This window comes from Nicotiana sylvestris, chromosome 8, assembly GCF_000393655.2.
Source record: "Nicotiana sylvestris chromosome 8, ASM39365v2, whole genome shotgun sequence".
Classification (NCBI taxonomy): domain Eukaryota; kingdom Viridiplantae; phylum Streptophyta; class Magnoliopsida; order Solanales; family Solanaceae; genus Nicotiana; species Nicotiana sylvestris.
In genome coordinates this window covers 26,333,211-26,355,470 of record NC_091064.1, presented here as the reverse complement: position 1 = coordinate 26,355,470, position 22,260 = coordinate 26,333,211, and the positions used below count along the sequence as shown (strand labels likewise).

General features: G+C 34.6%; 1 protein-coding gene across 3 annotated transcripts; it reads left to right on the top strand.

Annotated features, from left to right (window-relative positions):
* The first annotated feature begins 1,031 nt into the window (after positions 1-1,031).
* LOC104245881 (GRF1-interacting factor 3-like) lies at positions 1,032-21,850 on the top strand. Of its 3 annotated transcripts, none has more exons than XM_009801580.2 (4): positions 1,032-1,379; positions 8,901-9,042; positions 20,993-21,077; positions 21,151-21,850. In XM_009801580.2, the coding sequence occupies exons 2-4, from the start codon at positions 8,960-8,962 to the stop codon at positions 21,517-21,519; spliced, it is 537 nt and encodes a 178-aa protein (XP_009799882.1). In that variant the 5' UTR covers positions 1,032-1,379; positions 8,901-8,959; the 3' UTR covers positions 21,520-21,850. The 3 variants fall into 3 exon arrangements, with proteins under 3 accessions (XP_009799882.1, XP_009799880.1, XP_009799881.1); XM_009801578.2 differs by having other exon boundaries at positions 1,034-1,379; positions 8,966-9,042; XM_009801579.2 differs by having other exon boundaries at positions 1,294-1,379; positions 8,921-9,042.
* The last annotated feature ends 410 nt before the right edge of the window (positions 21,851-22,260 follow it).

Below are 22,260 nucleotides of genomic sequence, written 5' to 3'. Positions count from 1 at the left end.
TCCTCCTCACATGGTTTGAATTTACTCTATCTTTATTTATTTAATCTAACATAATTTATCGTTTGTATTGAATTAATCGCGTGTCCTTAAAATTACTTACAAATTCAATTGTTTTTCCTCGCTGAGGGTAAACAAAATTGTTAGATTCCAAAATGAAATTCTAACACTGCTAAGATGGTTGGGCCTTTACAATTTGCCAAAAACCAAAAACTATCCATGCTAGTACCATGAATACTAATATTTACAACATGATGTACAAAAAACAAGTGCCCAATCAGCGACAGACTAAGCAAGATAATTTTGGCAAATTTTGATTGTTTACGTTGATTAAAACTCAAGAAGATCTATTGAAAATGAGCACAAATGAAGGACCATTCTCTTTGCTTTGGAATGCGTTATGGTTCCAATTTATTTAACCACAAATGCTAGATGATGAAAGGAAATAATTCACGCCATGTAGGAAATTATAAATTTCCATAGGCGTTGTTCTCCTTAATCAAGTGTAAGGATCAATAAAAGCATTTCGACATAAGTTAATAAATTTTAAATGTTATCTTTTTCAAGCAAGAATATAAATATTATTTTATCTTATATTTGGTTTTCATTTCTTCTAATGCAATGATAAACCTTTCGTATGGATTGATTATCTTAATCAATATACATAGAAATTTTCTAGGAATAAGTTATATTGAGATTATAATATGAAATTAAACAATGACAAATTATTTTATATATATATATATATATATATATATATATATATATATATATATATATTGATAAATATTTAGTTATTAGATAAAATCTAATATATGAGAGATATAACATAAAATATGTGTTTGATTTTTACTAAATAAACTTGAATGAATTAGATTTGCACGTACAGAATTATATTATTAAAATTAAGAAGAATCTTTCTCTAATAATGTTTGGTTTAAATTTAAAGGAAAAAATAAGAATAAGAATTAAATTTAAAAAAGAAAATCCACTAAAAAATTCTTCACATTTTCCGACATGGAGTTCAATAGGATACCTTAAAGTTTCCAACTTTCGAGAACAATCCAACCGGTCCAACCGGACTCCGACACAATTCTTCTCTTACTTCCCACTCTTCCACCTAACCCCCACTCTCAAAATCGCCCCTTTTGTTTCAAAATACCTTCTTCAGTGCAGTTTGAATAAATTGAGAATATTGAAAATTCAGGTCTTCTTTTTCCTTTCAAAAAAGCTATAATCTCTGCTAATTGTTCAATTCATTTTAGAGAACCTTAATTAAGAGCAGGGTTTAGCAGTATACGAGGATGCAACAGCCACCGCCTATGATTCCAGTCATGCCCTCTTTTCCTCCTAACAATATCACCACTGAGCAGATTCAAAAGGTATTATTTTCTTACTAATTTCCTATTGGTAAGTTTTACTTTATTGGCTTCACTATGTTCTGAGGTACTTGAAGCATAAGTAGGGTAAGACACAACAGATGGATGACAATTAATGTTGAAGAAACAATTCATAGCTGTAGGTTGATGTGTGATAAATAGTATAGTACTGAAACAATGTTATGCTTGATAAGTACAAAGTACAATTACAGTAGGATATTTATAATACAAACAAGCACAAGAATAGGACTGATCTATCTTAAGATAAATACAAAAGATATACACTAAATAAATATATTATCACCCCCTCAAGTGATGCGTGGGTAGAAAGGACGCAGAGCTTGTCACGTAGAAGCATCAACCTTGGAGATGGGAGAGGCTTGGTTAACAAATCAGCAAGTTGATCAGCAGTATTAACGTATTGAACTTGCAAGTTACCCGAAGCAACCTTCTCACGAACAAAATGAATATCAATTTCGATGTGCTTCGTGCAAGCATGTTGAACTGGATTATAAGATAAGTAAATGCTACTAACATTATCACAATAGATAGTAGCAGGTGATGCAAGTGAAATGTGAAGATCTTTAAGGAGAGAATGCATCCAAGTAATTTCAGCAGCGGCATATGCAATAGAGCGATATTCAGCCTCAACACTTGAGCGAGATACAACACTTTGCTTCTTAGAAGACCATGAAATAAGATTTGTTCCAAGAAATAGACAGTATGCCAAGGTAGAACGGCGGGTGGAAGGACAACCAGCCCAGTATGCATCACTGTAATATGATAGATGATCAATAGAACCATCATGAATGAACAATCCATGAGATAGCGAGCCATTCAAATAACGCAATATGCGTTTCACAGCTGTGTAGTGAACTTCTAAAGGAAAGTGCATAAACTGAGACACTTGATTGACTGCAAATGCAATATCTGGACGAGTGAAAGTAAGATATTGAAGTCCTCCAACAAGACTCCTATAAAGAGTGGGATTAGAAAAAGGAGGAGAGTCAGATGTATGTAGTGATGCTTTTGAAGAAAGAGGTGTAGAGACAGGTTTTGAGAACAAAAGATTTGCACGACTAAGAAGATCTTGAATATATTTGGACTGACACAGAAAATAACCACCATCACGAGCCGTGATCGAAACACCAAGAAAATAATTAATAAGCCCTAAGTCATTCATAGCAAATTCAGACTTAAGAGTGTGGATTAGAGAATGAAGTAAAGAAGTAGATGAAGCAGTAAGAAGAATGTCATCGACATATAGAAGCAAAATAGCAATGTCCTTTTTAGACTTATAAACAAAAAGAGAACAGTCAGACGTACTATTTCTAAAACCAATTTGGAGCAAGAATGTGGTAAAACGATGGAACCATGCCCTAGGAACTTGTTTTAAGCCATAAAGGGCTTTGTTCAACTGACAAACATGATTAGGGAAGTTTGGGTGAACAAAACCAATGTGCTGTTTCATGTATACCAGTTCATTAAGAGTGCCATGCAAGAAGGCATTCTTAACATCCAGTTGATGAATTAGCCACCCTTTAGAGGTAGCTAAAGCAAGAACAGTACGAATAGTGACTGGTTTCACCACAGGACTAAATGTTTGATCATAATCTAGCCCATGTTGTTGATTGTACCCTTGCGCTGCCAAGCGAGCTCTAAACCGTTCAATTAAACCATCTGAACGTTGTTTTACTCTGTATACCCAACGACAACCAATAACATTAGCATTTGGAGGAGGCAACACTAACTGCCACGTATTGTTGGTCATGAGGGCATTATATTCTTCAGCCATGGCTTTTCTCCAGTTAGGATTCTTATTAGCTTCCTTGAATGAAGTAGGCTCGGGAAGAATGGATGGGATGTCTTCCTTAGATGTTTCCTGGGATAAGAGAGAAGGAAGAACCCGAGGCTTAAGGTTTCCTGATTGAGAACGAGTAACCATATGATGAATTTTTGGAAAAGTAGGAATTATGTGAGGAGAGTGACGTAATATCGGAGGAGATAATGGAGGGGAACGTATGGTGGGGGAAATAGAATGATATGGAACATCAACGTTTGAAAAGGGATAAGGACCAACATGTGTATTAGTGGTTGCACAAGTAGAAGAAGGTAAGAGGAGAAGATGTAGTTCGAACATTAGAGGGATAAGGACTTACAAGTCTACTGTGTATAGGAGAAGTAGTAGACTGTATATTTTGAAATTCATAAGGAATAGTACGTAAGAATGAATTATATCTAATTGGAGACAAATATGAAGAAGTCAAAGCTGATGAGGAATCAACATTGAAAGGTGGATAAAATTGTGAATAAGTAGGAGAAGTCCTAGAATCCAGTGGCGGTGAAACTTGAGAAATATTCTTACGCAAATTAGTTGGAGATAAATTAGGAATCTGTTTAGAAGGTGGAAAAATATTCTTAAGAAAATTAGTAGGAGATACATTAGGAATCTGATTAGAAGTAGGAGAAATATTGTCAAGAAGATTAGTTGGAGTTAAACTAGGAATTTGATTAGAAGTTAGAGTATTTTGCGTATAAGATAAAGGGAGAGTCCTAGGGGGTGAAGAGATCGAATAAGATACAGTAGGTAGCAGACGTTGGAAGGTAAACTCTGTTGGAGATTTGAATAAAATATTTGAAACACAAGAAGAAGAAGTTGGTTGTAAAATAGTACGATACGGAAAGGATTCCTCGTCAAATCGAACATGTCGAGAAATGTAAACTTTATTTCTTAATGGATCAAGACACCAAAATCCTTTATAATTTAACGGATAACCAAGAAAAACACAATGTTTAGAACGAGGACTTAACTTGTTACAAGAGTAATCACTAAGATTCGGATAACATGAGCATCCAAATACACGTAAATGGTCATAGGTAGCAGACTTGCCACAAAGAACTTCAAATGGAGTTTAGAAGAGGGAAGTATATTTAAGAGATGAACATCAGTTTGAAGAGCTTCAACCCAAAATTTAGGAGGAAGAGAGGCCTGAAATAGAAGGGTACGAATCATATTTGCAATAGTGCGATGCATCCGTTCAACCTTGCCATTTTGCTGATGCGTATATGGACATGAGATACGCAATGATATTCCATTTTCGTCAAGAAAAACAAAGAAAGTTTAACATATTCAGCATCGCCATCACATTGGAATGCTTTTATTTTTGTGGAAAATTGAGTTGAGACATAAGAATAAAATGATTTAAATTTTAAAAAAGCTTCTGATTTACGTTTTAAAGGAAACACCCATAAATTTTTTGAATAATCATCAAGAAAGAGAATATAATAACGGAAGCCTGTAAAAGATGCTACGGGAGATGTCCATATATCACCATGTATCAATTCAAATGGGGAAGTCGTGAATGATTGAGATTCCACAAAAGGTAATTTATTGTGCTTGCCAAGCTGGCAAGCATTACATAAGAAATCTAATTGTTTGAAAGAACTACAAGAAACTTTATTTTCTCTAACTAATTTAGCAAGAATGGCAAAGCTTGGATGGCCTAATCGTTGATGCCAAAGATTTGGAGAACGTCGCACTGCTGCAAAAGCTCGATGAACCGCACCATAAGACAAGGAAGACAATGAATAAAGAGGGCCTTGACTATTGCACCGTAGAAGAATTTTCTTGGTCTTGAGATCCTTAATAAAGAAACCAAAAAGATCAAATTCAATGGTGCAATTATTATCAGTAGTAAATTTACGAACACTCGGCAAATTACTTGAGAGATTAGAAACAATAAGAATATTTTTAAGAGAAAAAATGGTAGAAGGAGTAAATATAGTACCATGACCAGTGTATGAAATGGGTAGTTGAGTACCATTGCCTACAACAACTCGATCAGTACCATTGTAAGGGAGAACTGAGGATACATTACCAGGATTTGGGGTCATGTGAGAGGAGGCCCCAGTATCATCATACCAGTGTGCATCGCTAAGCATGGCATAAGAATGAGTTGGAGATGATTGAAGATCAGAGATAAATGCTTTAGGACCAAAAGATGGACATTCACGAGCTGAATGATTATATTGAAAACAAAGTTGACATTGGACAGTAGCATGCATGTGGGAAGAGGGAAAAGAAGAATAAGGAGCAGGCCCGAGAATGGATGGAGATCGAGGGCGAGGAGAGAGATTTGGAGAAGGGGTAGAAAAATTCTTATAAAACCCAGGATTGTTACGACCCCTACCACGACCACCATTTGAGTTCCGACCCCCATTTCTGAAATCGGATTACCAACGGAGTTCAGAGAATTTGCAATTGTATCACCTTTCTTAAGGTTATGAAATTAAACCTTTGAGTTGAAGAGTTCGAGAACTAACTTGGTCACGGAATAGACGCTCAATTTCAAGCCAAGCTTCTCTAGAAGTTAGAGAATGATTGGGACGAAGAATAGCTTGAAGGATTTCTTGAGAAATGGTTGCTTGAATCCAGGACAAGACAATGGAATCAAGTTGAACCCATTGTTGGAAAGCAGGATTGAGAATGGAGTTACCATCTTCTGTAATAATGGTAGAGGGTGGACAAGGAAAACTTCCATCAATGAAGCCATAAACACCATGACCCTTGAAAACCGGCAAAAAGAGTTCCCGCCATAACATGTAATTAGTGTAGTCTAGTACAGTAGGAATTAAGTTTTTGATGTTAGACAAAGAAATAGCAGTGTTGGACGAGGGAGACAGAGAAGATTGATCAGGTTTGATTGGAGATGAAGTTGTTTTGATTGGAGATGAAGTTGTGGAAATTGAGGAAGAAGAAGAAGCCATCGAGAAGAAAGAGACCTAAGCTCCTGATACCATGAAACAATGTTATGCTTGATAAGTACAAAGTACAATTACAGTAGAATATTTATAATACAAACAAGCACAAGAATAGGACTGATCTATCTTAAGATAAATACAAAAGATATACACTAAATAAATATATTATCAAGTACTACTAATATTGTGGAACTTGTTGTTTTGTCCTTTAAAGGGATATAAGGATTAGTACTATTTTGTTTAATTGTACTTCAAAAGTTTACTGTATGTCCTATGCTTTCTAGTAGTGGTTTAATCTTTTACAGATTTATATGGTTAGAAAATATACAACCTTTTATTTGTATTTGCATATTATTGACATGAGATAGAGTATCGTGGCCAGTTAGGATGCATGTAGCCGATCCCAACTTGTTTGAGATTGAGGTGTTAGTTATCTCTACGTCAAAGGGTTGGTAATAAAGTATGTAATTTATTGTTTTATCCTTCACAAAAAAAGGGTGGGGTGGGTGGAGGTGGGGGGAGATTTGGAAATATTCCTTACTTCTATGGAGAAAAACTATCCTGAAATTATGGAAGTTGTAGTGAATGCTTCCCTTTTGTAAAACATAGTACTTGAGATGAGAATTTTATATATTTATGTCAAATTTGATTAAATTGGGGTAATGGCCTAATAATCTTGAATTAGTTTCTTTGTGTGATATTTTATTTTTTATTCAGGTGACGGATTATTTTAACTTGGTCTAGAAGCTTATTTTAATCTGATGGGCTTTAGATAAAATATCTTATCCGATTCTTCCCGGCCGATAGGAAGAAATTTAGGCTGTTCCAACTCTTCGAATCAAAGATTTTCGAAGTTCGTAAGTAGCCCTCTTCATAACTATGAGACATTGGGGACAAAAGGGTTGTGCATCCATAGCACGGGAACTATGTTAAATCATTTGGATTATATGACAGATACTTCAAATGCTTTCGTAGTTATTTGATCATAGTATGATAGCTGATCTTGGCTATCCATCTGAATTTCTTTTCTTGGGTATGAAACTATGAATCAGTGGTGTATTTGTTTTTATCTCGTTAGTTCATTGAAATACTATGTCATACGAAGGAATTAGGATCACAAAATCATGAAAATGTAATCCTTAGATCAATGACAATGGCTCCCCACTATCTCTTCCCTCCCAAGAGAAAAAATAAAAAATAGAAGGGTAAAGATAGTAGTAACACTAAATCTCAACTGTGTATGATCCCTCTAATAGCTAAGGGTTGTCTTTGTTGAGTGAATTTTGAAACAAAAAGTTCCTGTGTAGAAAATTTTCCTGTTTATTTCAAAGTTATATTTGGCATAACTTTTGGGCTTGTGGAAAAATTGTGAACTCAGCTATGCAAAATGCCCTAAATTGTACTTGTATCCATGCTAGATGCATGTTGATAATACCCATATTTTATCACGATATTGACTATTTTGCACAGATGTCCTAATTGTGTCTTGTCAGTTAGGAGATAGCTTGTGCTATGAGCTTGAAGTATAAAAAATAAGGATCCTCAATTATACTATTACAAGTAGCTTATGATTAGATTTATTGATGGAGCAACTAAGGGTGTGGCCCAATGGTCAATAAAGTGGGTTGAGAACCATGTGGGTTTCAGGTTCAAACCCCAGCAAAATACTAGGTGATTTCTTCCTATATGTTCGAGCTTGGTAGACAGAGTTAACTGATACCTGTTGCTGGTGGGAGGTAGCAGGTATCCCGTGGAATTAGTCGAGGTGCGAGCAAGTTGGTCCGGACACCACGATTATAAAAATATTAGATAAGTTTTAGTAAGAGCAATTACAATCACACGTTTAATGACAGTGAGCTGGGAAAAAGGAAAGATGATAATGGCTAAAGATGGGTTAGGATGTTGAAGTTTGTTATAAATGTGAACTCTAAGAAAGTTAAGTAACAATATACGCTGAAGAATGAAACCGTGGTTCTTAACAACTCTTATCTGTTTGAGTGGTGTGGTGGGGAACAATCGATAATGCCCACATTGCTGACCTCCTTATCTGGAAGGTTCTAAAAATGGTACTTTCTGATATCTTCTAAAAGAGAATGCTTTATGGTATACGCCCATTTTGTTCTTCTTTACATTGTTTTGTCACTATAAATATTTTTAAAGTGGGTGTCATAAGTTCATAACTGCTGTAATAATTGTGGGGATTACTTGAATGCTTAGTGGAGTCCTTAAATATTTTGAAACGTTTTGGCGATTTAGGGAATCCTATTAAGTAAAGCTTCTTTGAATCAATTAATATGTTGACTCTTCTATATGTATTAATTACAGAGTTAGTTTATTTGTATGTGCATGAAGCTTTGAACTTCAGTAAACCTTGTGAAATTTCTAAGAAGGTGGTTATGATCTTGGTTTCTGAAGAGTTGTCATTTCTCTAGCAGTTAGGAGTAGACTTATGTTCCAACTGGATTCTTTGTGCAAGAATTACTTTTTGAAATGGACAGCATAATCATGTTTGACGGGGTAACACAAGAGAAAATAATTAAGGCGGAACATTTAATGTAAGAATTTTTTGACAGTTTCACCAATAATCTTAACTAGGAGAATGAGTCTATACTTCTCATTACAAATCTCTATTTATGGAGTCAGTAATTCTTAGTCGTATCAGAATCATGGGTGAACCGTGAATGGTTCACAGTTATGTTTCTGACATGATTATTTTGAAAGAACAACTACTTACTTGGCTGAGTGGTTTTGTGGCCACCTCAGGTATTTCTTTATATTTTCAGGTGTCAGGATTCATGTGGTAAAATGGGTTTTGTTATGTGATGCAGTATCTGGATGAGAACAAGACACTGATTTTGGCCATATTGGACAATCAAAATCTTGGGAAACTAGCTGAATGTGCACAGTAAGTAGTGGCATTCCCGTTCCCATCTTCTTTATGCTCTGATCCCCTGTGTTACTTGGAGTTATATGTTCGTTTGGTTTTAAGCACTGACATGTTTCAATAAGGATATCATGTACTAAAGGCAAAAGATTCTGAGGTCTTGTACTGAAGCTCCACAACTAGTTTTAGAGCTAGTTTAAGTGATACATATAGAATTTGCATCTATGATACAGGGGTGTGGATGTCCGATACATGTGCGGATCTGGAGGTTGGATCCTTTGAGATGTAAATTTTAATATTCGGGGATACGGATCATAGAACGGACACGAGTGTAGGGATCTGGCAAAAAATAATTTAAAAAAATAAAAATATAAAAATATCTCTAAATTATGAGAAATTTTGTGAAATACTTATCTTTAATTTTTAAAGTGTGGGTTTCTTTTTTATTTTCAAGTTGCAGGCATGATTTCTTGATTTTCTTCCATTCTCGAATTCTCCTACAAATTACACAAAGTATATTAACATATATAGATATCACACAACTACATAAGTAAAAGAGTTAGATATATAAAGATAAAGAAAACATACCTTTTATGCTTTTATTGGTTTTGTTGAAGAACTTGACATAAGCATAGAGAATAAAAGACGTAATTATCATTTAGCATCCCTCTTACAAGTCACAAATTATAAAAAGTTAGCCATTCTCATTAAGTCAATCAAATGAGCATGAGCACCAAAAAAGCAAAAATAAACTATAATTGCAATCTCTATTCCCCATACAAAGTTACATTAACATTGAACTATATAAACTAATAAAAAGTTGGAGAGTATTAACTATTACGTAAGTTTTAGCATTTGAACAATAACATGTAGCATTCTTCCTCAATATTTTCAATATCAATTTCTTGCACATCTTCAACCTTTTCTTCAAAGATGACTCCTTCTAGTTGAGGTTTATTTATTGATAAGTTCACTAGATCACCATGGCTTCATCAACATTAGAACGATCTCCACCTAAAGCAAAATTAAACTAAAAATGATTAAAAATATAAAAGGAATACTAAAGGAAATATAAAATCAAGAAAATATAGATTATAGCATACCTACATCCCAATACTTACTTGGGCCACTTGTATGTTTCGTTTTGACGAGAAAGCAAGCGAAGATTGTAATGGCAAAAACTAGATCTTTGGCTCTTGAAGTTTCTAGCTTGTTGCTTTTGATGCTATGGATCAACGAATAGGTGCTCCAATTCCTTTCGCAACAAGAAGAAGAAGCCGGTTGTAAGAGCAATCTGTAAGCCAAGCTTTGCAAAAATGGAGCGTTTACAGCGTGGTTATCCCACCAAGATTGAGGCTCCTCATACATTATAGCCTCAACCACATGAGACTCACTAAAAAATCATTCCCACCTGCGAATGCTCTATACTCCAAAGACGCTTGTTTTAGATCATTTGAATCTTTAAAGTATCTTTGGAAGCATTTAACCCTATTTAAGGAAATCTCTCTATACTCATTGGGTGCAAGCCATCGAACCCCATTGCCTTCCCCTTAAGCCATGATTCGTGGTAGTATTTTGGTACCAATGAATGTGCCATACAATGTAAATCGGTGTTACTCTTATTCTACCTAGCAACAAGAATTTCTTGAATTGTATAAAAAAAGTCCGATTGCCCAATAATAAGATCCTTCTCCTCTTGCTCAAAGATAATTGCCTTCACCTTTTCGATCATTGTATCCCACATATCATAAACAAGATGCAGCTTTGGAGCATCAAGATCGACACTTCTAAGCATATACATAATTGGTTCCGTAAACTTTAAAATGTACTCAATATTTCCCACTATCCGTCATTCATTACAAGGGATTTTCTGTCACGCGTTTTAGCTTCAATCACTTTATCTCCCTGATAATTTCTCCAATCATTATCCATCATCATTCTTTCCAATGATGCTTTCACTTGATGAACACGACTAGTCATGACAACATGAGATGCAAATCTCGTTTCGGCAACTTTCAACAAGGACAATGCCGAATGCTTCTTGAAAAAGAGCATGAACCATATCATGATTCAACACAAAATTTTTCAAGCTACTAACTTCACTAATCAAATCTAATATCCATTTGCAATTTAAAAATTGAGTTGATTTTTCGGAAGGTTGTCATATAATTTTTAGTGCAAGGTTCAAACAATGAACAACACATGGTGTCCAAAATATATGTGGAAAAGTTTGCTCAACCGTAGAACCGACAAGCTTCATATTACTTGCATTATCGGTGATAAACTGAACACCATTACTTGCACCAACCTCTTTAAGTGATTTAATGAACAAATTAGCTATATATTCGCCGCCCTTCACAACGCCACTTGAGTTGATTGATTTTAAGAATATTGGACCGCCACTAGAAGCCGACATCATGTTTATCAATGGTCGTCTCTTAATATCCGACCATCCATCAGAACAAATAGACAACCCTTTTCTCTTCCAAGCATCCTTAATAGGTTGCAATTTTCTATCAATATGAGCCTTTTCTTGAGCTAAAAGAGTAGTTCTTAACCTATTATACGTTGGCGAAGCATAACCAGGTATAGGAGTCTTTGCCAACAACTCTGAATATTTCTAAAATAAGGAGACTTTGCTAAGTTAAAAAATAAACCTGAAGCGTAGAACATGCAGGATGCCATTTTGTCGGCGATGTTTCTATTCTCAATGTTGAACGACTTCTCTAGATCCAACATTTGAACCTCTTCTTTTTTTAAAATGCGATAAATCTGACCTTTAGGAAGAGATGTAATCTATTTTTTCCTCGCATCAAGTTATACGAATAAATTTTTTATTTTCAGCTTTTTCATGTTCTTGCTTCAAAGCTTCACATACTTCTCTACTTATCTCTTTGCATATTTGAACACCTTGACCAGGAATTTTTATCAAATAAGCTTTAACTTTAGATTATGATCCCGTAACTTTTCTGTTACAATAGTTACAGGACCATACTATATTTCCATCACCATTTGGAGTAACTAAAAGAACTTTTGATATAGTTCTATAGTGGTTTATCATCAAAGTCGGAGCCTACACTTTGATAAGAAGAAGATGAAGATGCAGGAAAATGGTAGCAGTGTATTTGGAGGGAACAAGTTTGGTAAGGAAAAGACTTTTGAAAGGGAAATCAAGTAGCCTTATGGCTATAATAATGTGTACCTTTTGAGAGAATCCAACGGTTGGGATGAAGCTTCGTGTTAGAAGCATTTAATGCTGAAATAAGTTACCAATTTATTTTGATTTATAATAGATACTTTAGAAGTTTACCATGCTAATTTTTATAACTATTAAATGATAGACCACTGTGGAATCATGTTAAAGTCTTTCAGTGGCTCCCAATGATAGTGGAAATAGAGTATGGTCCTGTAACTTTTGCAATAAAAGAGTTGCTGGATTATATTCTAAGGTTAAAGCGTATTTGGCAAGAATTTTAGGTCATGGGATTGAAATATGTAAAGAGATCAACCGAGATTTATGTGAATCATTCAACAACAACATACCCAATATTATCCTACACCGTGGGGTCTGGGGAGGGTAGTGTGTATGCAGACCTTACCCTTACCTTGTGAGGATAGGGAAGCTGTTTCCAATAGACCCTCAGCATGTGAATCATTGAAGTTGAAAAAAATCATCAGAACAACTTGATGCAAGATAAAAAATTAGATTATCCATATTTTCCGTTAGGCTTAGATTTATCATAACAAAAAAAAAGGGTTCAAAGGTTGGGGCTCTAGAACAATCTTTCAACATTTTTAAACTTCAATGATTCACATACATCTCGGTTGATCTATTTACATATTTCAACCCCATTACCTAAAATTCTTGCCAAATATGCTTTAACCTTAGAATATAATCCAACAACTCTTTTTATTGCAAAAGTTACATGACCATACTCTATTTCCACTATCAGTGGGAGCCACTGAAAGACTTTAACATGATTCTACAATGGTCTATCATTTAGTAGTTATAAAAATTAGCATGGTAGACTTCTAAAGTATCTATTATAAATTAAAATTAATTGGTAACTTATTTCAACATTAAATGCTTCTGACATGAAGCTTCATCCCAATCGTTGATTTTCTCAAAAGGTACACAATCAACATTATAGCCATAAGGATACTTGATTTTCCTTCCATAAGTCTTTTCCTTACCAAACTTTTTCCCTTCGAATATACTACTGCCATTTTCCTGCATCTTCATCTCCTTTACAATTTTCATTACCTCTCAAAAATGTCGTCTTCTACCTCCTCAATGGCAAATCAAAAGGGGAAAGTTTTGTTAAGGCCAACAAAAAGTGTAGGCTCCGACTTTGATGATAAACCACTATGGAACCATATGAAAGTTCTTTCAATTACTCCAAATGGTGGTGAAAATAGAGTATGGTCCTGTAACTATTGTAACAAAAAAGTTACGGGATCATATTCTAAAAATCCCTGGTCAAGGTGTTAAAATATGCAAAGAGATAAGTATGTGAAGCTTTGAAGCAAGAACATGAAGAAGCTGAAAAGAAAAAATCATTTGTACAACTTGATGCGAGATAAAAAATTAAATTATCTATCTTTTCCGTAAGGCTTAGATTTATCATAACAAAAAAAAAAGGTTCAAAGGTTGGAGCTCTAGAACAGTCTTTCAGCATTTCTAATAGAAACACTGTCGACGAATTGGCAGGTTGTATGTTCTATGCATCAGGTTTAACTTTGCAAAGTCTCCATGCATTGGAAGGTATTCAGACTTTGGCAAATAATCCTATACTTGGTTATGTTCCGCGAACCTATAATAGGTTAAGAACAATTCTTTTGGCTCACGAAAAAGCTCATACCAATAGAAAATTGCAGCCTGTTAAAGATTCATGGAATAGAAAAGAGTTGTCAATTTGCTCTGATGGATGATCCGATATTAAGAGGCGGCCATTGGTAAATATATGTCGGCATCTTATAATAAACCAATATGTTCAACCAATTCAAGCAGCACTGTGAATGATGGTGAATGTATTTCTAATTTGTTTATTAAAGCAATTGAAGATATTAGTGCAAATATAATGATGAGTCTCTCAATAGAAGTTGTTTTGATGATTTGTTTCTCTAGCATCTTCAATTTCAATGTTCACATACATCTCAACTAATGTCTTTGCATATTTCAACCCCATGAGCTTAGATTCTTTATAAATACGCTTTAACCTTAAAAATGATCCAGTAACTCTTTTGTTGCAAAAGTTGCTGGATCATACTCTATTGCTACCACCACCGGGAGCCACTTAAAGAATTTTAACATGGTTCCATGAAGGTTTATCAAAATCTGATCCTACACTTTTTGTTGGTCTCAAGAAGCCTTTTTTATGTTGTTTCCCAGTTGAGGATGACATTTTGTTAGAGAAATAAAAATTGCAGAGAAATATGAAACATAGTATAAAGCAAGGAAATTGTAGAGAAAGGAAGGCTTTGTTTTGGCTATGTCCTGTGTGCTTAGTCTTGGAGGGAAAGAGTTGGTAGAGAAAAGACTTTAGAAATAAAAATATAGTAGGCTTATGGCCTATAGCTACGATGAGACATAACTTTTTGGGATATATGTTTGCTTTTAACGGTGGACGAAGAGTTCTTGTTAGAAGATACAAGAAGACATTTAATTTGATGTGATATTTTATCCTCAAATATGTAATTGCTTTATTAGTCTTTGCATTAACAATTGTTCTTACTTATATAATCATTATAAATCTGATGTGATTTTTTAAGACCACTATTGTTTAATTACTGAGAGTTAAATTAACAAGATAAAGTTAGTTATTAATCCTAATCAAATATATGAGTATTTTGATAGTTCATAACTTGTACTGATAGAAATAAACAATAATCTAACATGTTTACTTGCTTTATGTGATTTATTTGATAATTATACAATCATATTTTATTGACGGTTAAATTAATAAGATAAAAGTTAAGTTTTAGTTCTAATTTTAATATATGATTACAAATCAAGTATCTTGGTAGTTAATTTGAAATTTTAGGTTTAACATTAAATGTATGTGGATACAACTTATAACTTACATAAATACTTACTATAAGAAATTTTTGTCAAGTGCAAGCTGGGTACAACACTTGATTTTCCCTTAAGTGAAGCGTCGCCCGGATGTTCAAAGTAAACCAAAAAATTGCATCAAACCAAAATGTGCATCAGACCAATTTGCTGACCCGACTTGTGCTTTGGTTATATGTGGTTCTAAAATTTAGAAACCCGTCAATATTTGTTTTTGAGTGGTAGTAAATACAAACCAAAAGAAATCAAACCAAACTGCAATATATGTATTTATTTCATATGACTTTATATTTTAGAGATTAGCTTGAGGAGGGAAGGAGGGATTGAGTTTGTTTTCTCTCTTAGGTTTCATGCGTACTTCTCTGCACCTTTTCTGTTCACCTCTTATGGCATGGCAATTCCATCTTGATAAATAGGACTTTCTAAATCTCTCCTTTGTCATTCATCTTATCTTTTACATTCTCCCTTTTTATTTGTTATCTTCCTCATTCATCTTTCTTATATCTTTGATCAGATTGTTGCTGTCATCTCTTCTTAATCTGATCATCTGTTCTCCCCAACTAACCTGTGTATCTATTTCTAGCTTTTATTACAATCAATGAGTAACTTAAGCCTAGCTTATGGCAATGAGGTGGTTGGGTTAAAACTAATATGATAATGGTACGAGATCATTGAAAGGAAAAAGAGGTTTCGTCAGTATAATTTCATGTGTGTTGTAAATAGTCTATGTGGAGTGGATGCCCTTGTGGGTATTCATCCTCTTCACTATTTTACAATAGTAACTTGTAGTTTTCATACCTATAAAAAACAATGTAACTCACAATGCTACGACACACAATTGAAAGTAGAAAAAGGAGTTACTGGTCTTTGCTCTACTAGTGTTATAGTTAAGTTTTTGTTAATTACTTAGTTTTTACTATATTGTTATTATTTCACAGCACGTTATCAACACAAAGCTCTAATCTTCTCTCTAGAAGAGTTTGAGTCTTTCTTTCTGATTAGGTATAGTTCCATTTTCTTGTACCGTTTATTTGGATCTCTTAGCTTTATGACTTGGTTCTAGCATTTGATTTTTACTAGTCACAATATGCATGACCAGGTTCTAAATTTTAGTGGCCTTGATTTAAAATTGATAGTTGTGTAAACGATTAAAAAGAGATGACATTCTGCTTTGATTAATTTATAAATTCTAAGAAATACTACTTGTTCTTTTTATTGCCCAATTGTAACCTTTTCTTTTCATATATATATCCACTAGTGTTCCTAAAAGGGTTACATAATGTGTTTGGAAAATATAAGATGTGTGTGTGAGTTGTTATGAAGAACTCACTACAGCAAGCTTTTATGTCCAGAATCCATAAAGTGCTAGGTGTTGTTCCTAGTATATTATCTGCATGTTTCAATGCTAGTTCATTATTCTTATTAGTATGCATATCCATTTTAAGTTGATAATAACTTTTTTTTAATAGCTGCTTTGTCATCCACTTTTTAAGTAATTTTATCAAAACTAAACTTTTAATTAATTATCAAAAAATTTACTAGTGAGATTTCTTCATTAATAATTATCGTTATTTCTTATCCACTTATGTTCTTTGATAGTTTTCATCATGTTGAATTTATCAAAGCTTGAATTCGTGGCATTTGATATCTCTTGAAAAAGTTACTTATTATGGGTACTCGATAATAAAATTCACTTAGTCGCGAAAGGTCTTGGTGACACTATTACACAAGGTAATGAAGCATCTAGTCAAGACAAAACGAAGACAATGATTTATCTTCGTCATCATCTAGATGAAGGATTGAAAGCTGAATATTTGATAGTGAAAGATCCACTTGAATTGTGGACTGATTTGAAAGAAAGATTATTACCTTGAGGCAACGATATTGCCAAAGGCTCGATATGAGTGGATACACTTACGATTATAAAATTTTAAGACCATAAGTGAGTATAACTCTATTGTATTTAGAATAACTTCCCAATTAAAATTATTTGGGGAAGCTATGAATAATGAAAACTTATTGGAAAAGACTCTTACCACTTTTCATGCCTCGAGTATGGTGTCACAATAGTAATACCACTAAAATAGTTTTAATTTTTTTTTTGAGTTGATCTCATGCCTTCTTATGGCTGAGCAACATAATACCATAATGATGAAAATCATGAAGCCCGTCCCATTGGGTCTGCTCCACTTTCGAAGCAAATGTTGTAGCAACACATGATAAGTCTAAAAAAAGAAAAATAATTAATAGGCCATATAAATGTACGTGAGCGTCAGTGGCGAAGGTAGGAATTTTTTCAAGGGTATTCAAATTTGGAAGAAGTGAAAAAAAAATTCATGACAAAGGATGTTCAATATGTGTTATATATCTCTAAAACGTAATATTTTACTAATATACACAGTATAATTTTTCGACGAAGGGTGGTCAACTGACCGCCCTTGTTAGCATGTGGCTTCGCCACTGGTGAGCGTGACAATGACAAGTGATGATATATTAATGGTTATCGTGGTAGTCATTATAAACGAGAGAATAATATAGGTTCTCAAAACAATCCTTCAAGAGGCAAAGACAATAACTATCGTTGATGTGGCATGAAAGGTCATTAGAAACGTGAATGTCGCGCCCTTGAGCATTTTGTCATACTTTATCAAAACTCCATCAAAAGAAAGGCAAATAATGTTGGAGCCTTTTCTGCTAGTGCTCCAACGGAGTCACACTGAACCTTTAAGATTGATGTTGAGGTAGGTCCTTCAAATAATTATGATGATAATGCCGAGGCAAGTGTTGCTTTTAAAGATGCTATTTTTGAAGACCCCAATGAATATACTTATTTGAAAGTTGAGACTTTTGGGGATCAAAATTGAAGTTTGATCATTTTACTGGGGAATGCATATGTTGCTTTCATTTTCGTGTTTTGATTGTCTTGTTCTTCCACTTTTTTTCTATTTTCAAGTTGTACTTAAGTTGTCCTATGGTGTTGTTAGTTTTTTCGTATTTCTTGTGATGCACTTTTGTTTTCCTGAAGAAAATAAAATTCTCTAGTTTTCAGTTGGATCCAAGATGAGTAATGAAGACCTATGCCTTCTGGATAGATAGTACTACAACTCACACCATACTAGGAGAAAATAAATATTTCTCGTATTTAATTATGAAAAATGCCTATGTGAATATACTATCTTGTCGTACAAAATTAATTGAGCGCTCTGGAAGAAACACAGAAGTTCTAGTGGCATGAAAGGTCATTAGATGGTGAGATGGTACGCTGTGGCACTGATAGTGAAGTTCTAGTTGACTTGTCCATGATTCCTGTTAACAACATCGGGTGTAACACAGAAGAAAAGACTATCCAAGATGTTAAGGAGATTCCATCTCATGTGGACTTAGCTATAATAAAGACATTGAAACAAAGAATCCATATAGGTAATGCCAATTAGGGATTGGAGTCTTGTTATTGTTACACTTATATAAGGTCCAGGTAGGGATAAGTGGGATAGGTGTTACTGAGAGAACTTCTAGTTTTAAGAACCCTACATTCTTTAAAAGACGAACCACTTACCAGTAGTAAAATGGAATAGACCCAGTCACCCAAATAGGGTGAACGGTTTGATAGTGACTTCTTTCGTTTGGTAGGGTGATGAAAGGCTACTTCTATCTAGGAAACAGTCAGAAACTCGAGAGGGTCGCCTTTGGAGAAGCGTTTGCCAGTCACCCAAACAAAGCAGAATATTTGTAGCACTTGCTCCAATTAGTTTGAGTTTGAGGTTATAGTTAATTGATTGAATTAAAAAAAAAGGTGAAAACTTGCAAAGATTTGATCATCACTTATTATTATTATTATTTAATATTTATTAGTCGTATTATATTATTTGAGAGAATAAGTGTTTAATGTAATAATCAACTATCACCATTAGTTGTCAGATTATTAAAGTTCATCGTTGTATGTCTAATTTGACGAGCATAACACACAATACGAAATTGATGCTCGCTAGCCAAAGATAGTATAGTAAAATTATCGTCTTCATAGGATTGGATTTAAATAATGTTCTAATAATTTCTAGTTTAAACGCTATCCAGGATAATTAACACTTGATTGAAATGATTATGAACTAAAGTTAACTATTAAAATAAAAGCAAATAACGTTTGATCACAGAAAGACAAGAGTTGAGCAACACCGAATTAATCAGTGGGAAAATAAGGGTCGCGACAACATAGGTGCAAGATAGTTATTCGAAATCTAACTCTAGTTCAATTCAATCTAATGTTCTAATGATTCTCATGAATTCACTCGATGATTAGTTCAATCATATAGCCAAGACTCCTCTCTTGATTAAATCTGAACTCTACGAGGTGAACTAATAAAAAGCGTTGTGAAGGTATGCAAGAATACGTTACTGTATAAGTCTTTAAGAAAACGTCTCTCAAATATTCTCCTAACTTGATTTAATCAACAATTCAATAAGCTTTTACGATTACTTATCACCGAATTAAACCAAACAAAACAAATTTATGTGGGTTTTTTTGGACCATGCCTCAGAATGTCAGGAACCTTTTGAATGGGTGGCAGCATCAGAAGACAAATAAGCACTTAAACAGATTTGGAGAACCATACCTCTGTGCATATTCTGGACTATTTGGCTAGAGAGTAATAGAGCTTGCTTTGATGGGCAGAAAGATCATATTTCTAGAATAAAAAATAAGTGTCTGCACAATCTATTTCTTTGGTGTAATAGTAATTTGGTAGATAATATTGATCATTACATGGATTTTATGGAGTTACTTAGAAAATGTTGTAATTAACTGCATGGATATTCCCAGCAGTTATGTACTCTTTTCTGGTACTATCTTTGTATTCAGTTAATAAACCTTTACCTTTTCAAAAAAAAAAAAAAAATGCAAAGATAATCACCCAAAATATTCCTCTTTCGATTAAATAATGAACAAAATTGCAATCAATTCAAAGCTCCATAAACGAATTCATGCAAATAACTAGAGTTAAAATCCACAAATATCAACCAAAACACCATATCCGTCGAACCCTAAAGTAAATTACTCCATAATCATGGAGAAAGTCATCACAATAAGAAAACATGAATTCAATCCAAACTTGGGTGTTGAGTTGAGGAAAGAATGATGAATCCTTGTGTCTTGAAGTCTCCAATGCTCTTCTAATCTTCCGTAGGTCAAAAGTCCCTTCAAAAATGTGTTTTTAGTTTATTTATACTATGTAGCGGGTCCGGACGGAACTATCCTTTCCAAGACGAAGTAGGAACACACTTTGACGAAATCACACAGGCACGACGTAGGTGCCCCTCATCCGTGGAGATATTCAGAGGCTCGTTTTTGACAGGCCAACTCCAATTGCACTGCCGCGCGGCGTCTCATGGCGCCCCATGTGGCGCGGTAGTGCAATTTTCTCAGAGTAATTTTTTTCTTCCACTTTTTGACATCCAGACTTGGTCCTCGACCCCCGATCATGATCCCGGTTCAATTCCTTGGGCTTTTACTCAGACTACAAAGCTCCACATTGTTCAATTTAACTCCAGATTATCTTTTTAACTCGTAATCCATTCCTGTAAGGCATAAAACACATAAGAAGTGCAAATCACCATTATTTAAGCTCAAACACAAGTAAAGTGCAGTAATTATAGTGCAAAATATGGTTGAACTACGAGTTTCTAGCCTACCATCATAAATATCTACCAAGTTCACTGGAGTTAAATTGTAACAGCATTTTAAAGTTATACCTATGCCTGATAATTTCACAGGGCTTCCTATTCCAATTTCATTATACGATTCATTTGTCTTATTACTTAACTCATTCAGTTGGAAGTGCTAAATAGAGTAGCCAGTTGGTGTCTCCTTTACTGATGATTTAGATTGACATCCTGATGATCTAGGTACCAGGCTAAACTTCAGAAGAACTTGATGTACTTAGCCGCAATTGCTGATGCCCAACCACAATCGCCCGCTATTCCAACACAAGTTAGTAGAATCAACTCTCGTAGTTTGTTTACTACTTCTGTGCAGTTTGTTTAGTGTTTGTCATGACATGCAGATGGCTCCTCATCCTGCAATGCAACAAGGAGGATTTTACATGCAGCACCCTCAGGCTGCAGCCATGAATCAACAACAGGGTATGTTTACTGCGAAGATGCCACTGCAATTTAACAGCCCCCAGCAAATGCAGGATCAGCAGCATCAACAACTGCAGCGACAGCAGCAAGGTATTCCTCAACAAACGGGTATGCAACTTGGAGGTCCCAACTCCACTCTTGGTGGTGCGAGTAATGGTAGCCAACTTTCAGCTTCAGGCACTGGGGATGCACGTGGAGGAAACAAGCAGGACAACCCTGAGGCCGAACCTTCGGGTGCTGATGGCCAAACTAGCTCGGTGACTGGTCAAGGTTCGGAGGAACCCAAGTAATGGACTTGTTAGTAGTGTCCGATATGTACTGATAGTAGGTTTAGAACTAGTGCTGTATCTTATGATTTTCATGATGTGCTTGCTTGGGTTCTTGTTAGTACTAGAAAGAGGGTTGATTTTATCTCTGTCTTAGAACAGTTAGGTAGGTTGTGTTTTCCTGGAGAGCTTTCTTGTTTCTCTTTCGAGTTAACCTCTGTTTTAGTTAGAGGAAGAAAGCTTGTTTTGTTTCCGGTCCAGTGTGTGTTCTTCTGTAATAACTTAGAATAGATAGCCTCTGTGACATCAATTCAACATGGTTTCTAGTGTTAGTTATGAATATGAGTTTTAGTCTCCTCAAAAGCTTCATAAATTGTGGCTGTTAGTCTTTTTCAGAAGCAGATTACTTGCAGGATTCAATGGAATGGGGCGTCTTCCACATTGAAGCTGATACAAAGGTTCAATTATGGTATTGGCAAAAACAAGGGATTGGATTAGAATGTGGAAATACACATTCAATCCTAAAGTTAATTAATCTTATCGATAGCTTAAACTAGTTTTGCAGCTGAGGGTTAGAAAGTTGTTTATTTGCATTTAATATATTAAGTCTATAGTTGAAGTGCATATTCAACAATTAATCCTCAACCCTGAACTGAAAGACTGAAATATGTATCAGTTTATGATTGTTTTCTTGCTGGTCTGTACATTACATGGGCATAATCATTCCGTTTCTACAATGATTTGAATTTTGAAAGAATAGACATA

What these genes read in the sequence shown, in the direction of transcription:
- LOC104245881 (XM_009801578.2), top strand. Translation starts at nt 1,302, where the DNA reads ATGCAACAGCCACCGCCTATGATTCCAGTCATGCCCTCTTTTCCTCCT. An exon ending in CCACTGAGCAGATTCAAAAG is followed by an intron (nt 1,380 to 8,965) that starts GTATTATTTTCT and finishes TATGTGATGCAG; the next exon opens with TATCTGGATGAGAACAAGAC. An exon ending in AAACTAGCTGAATGTGCACA is followed by an intron (nt 9,043 to 20,992) that starts GTAAGTAGTGGC and finishes CTGATGATCTAG; the next exon opens with GTACCAGGCTAAACTTCAGA.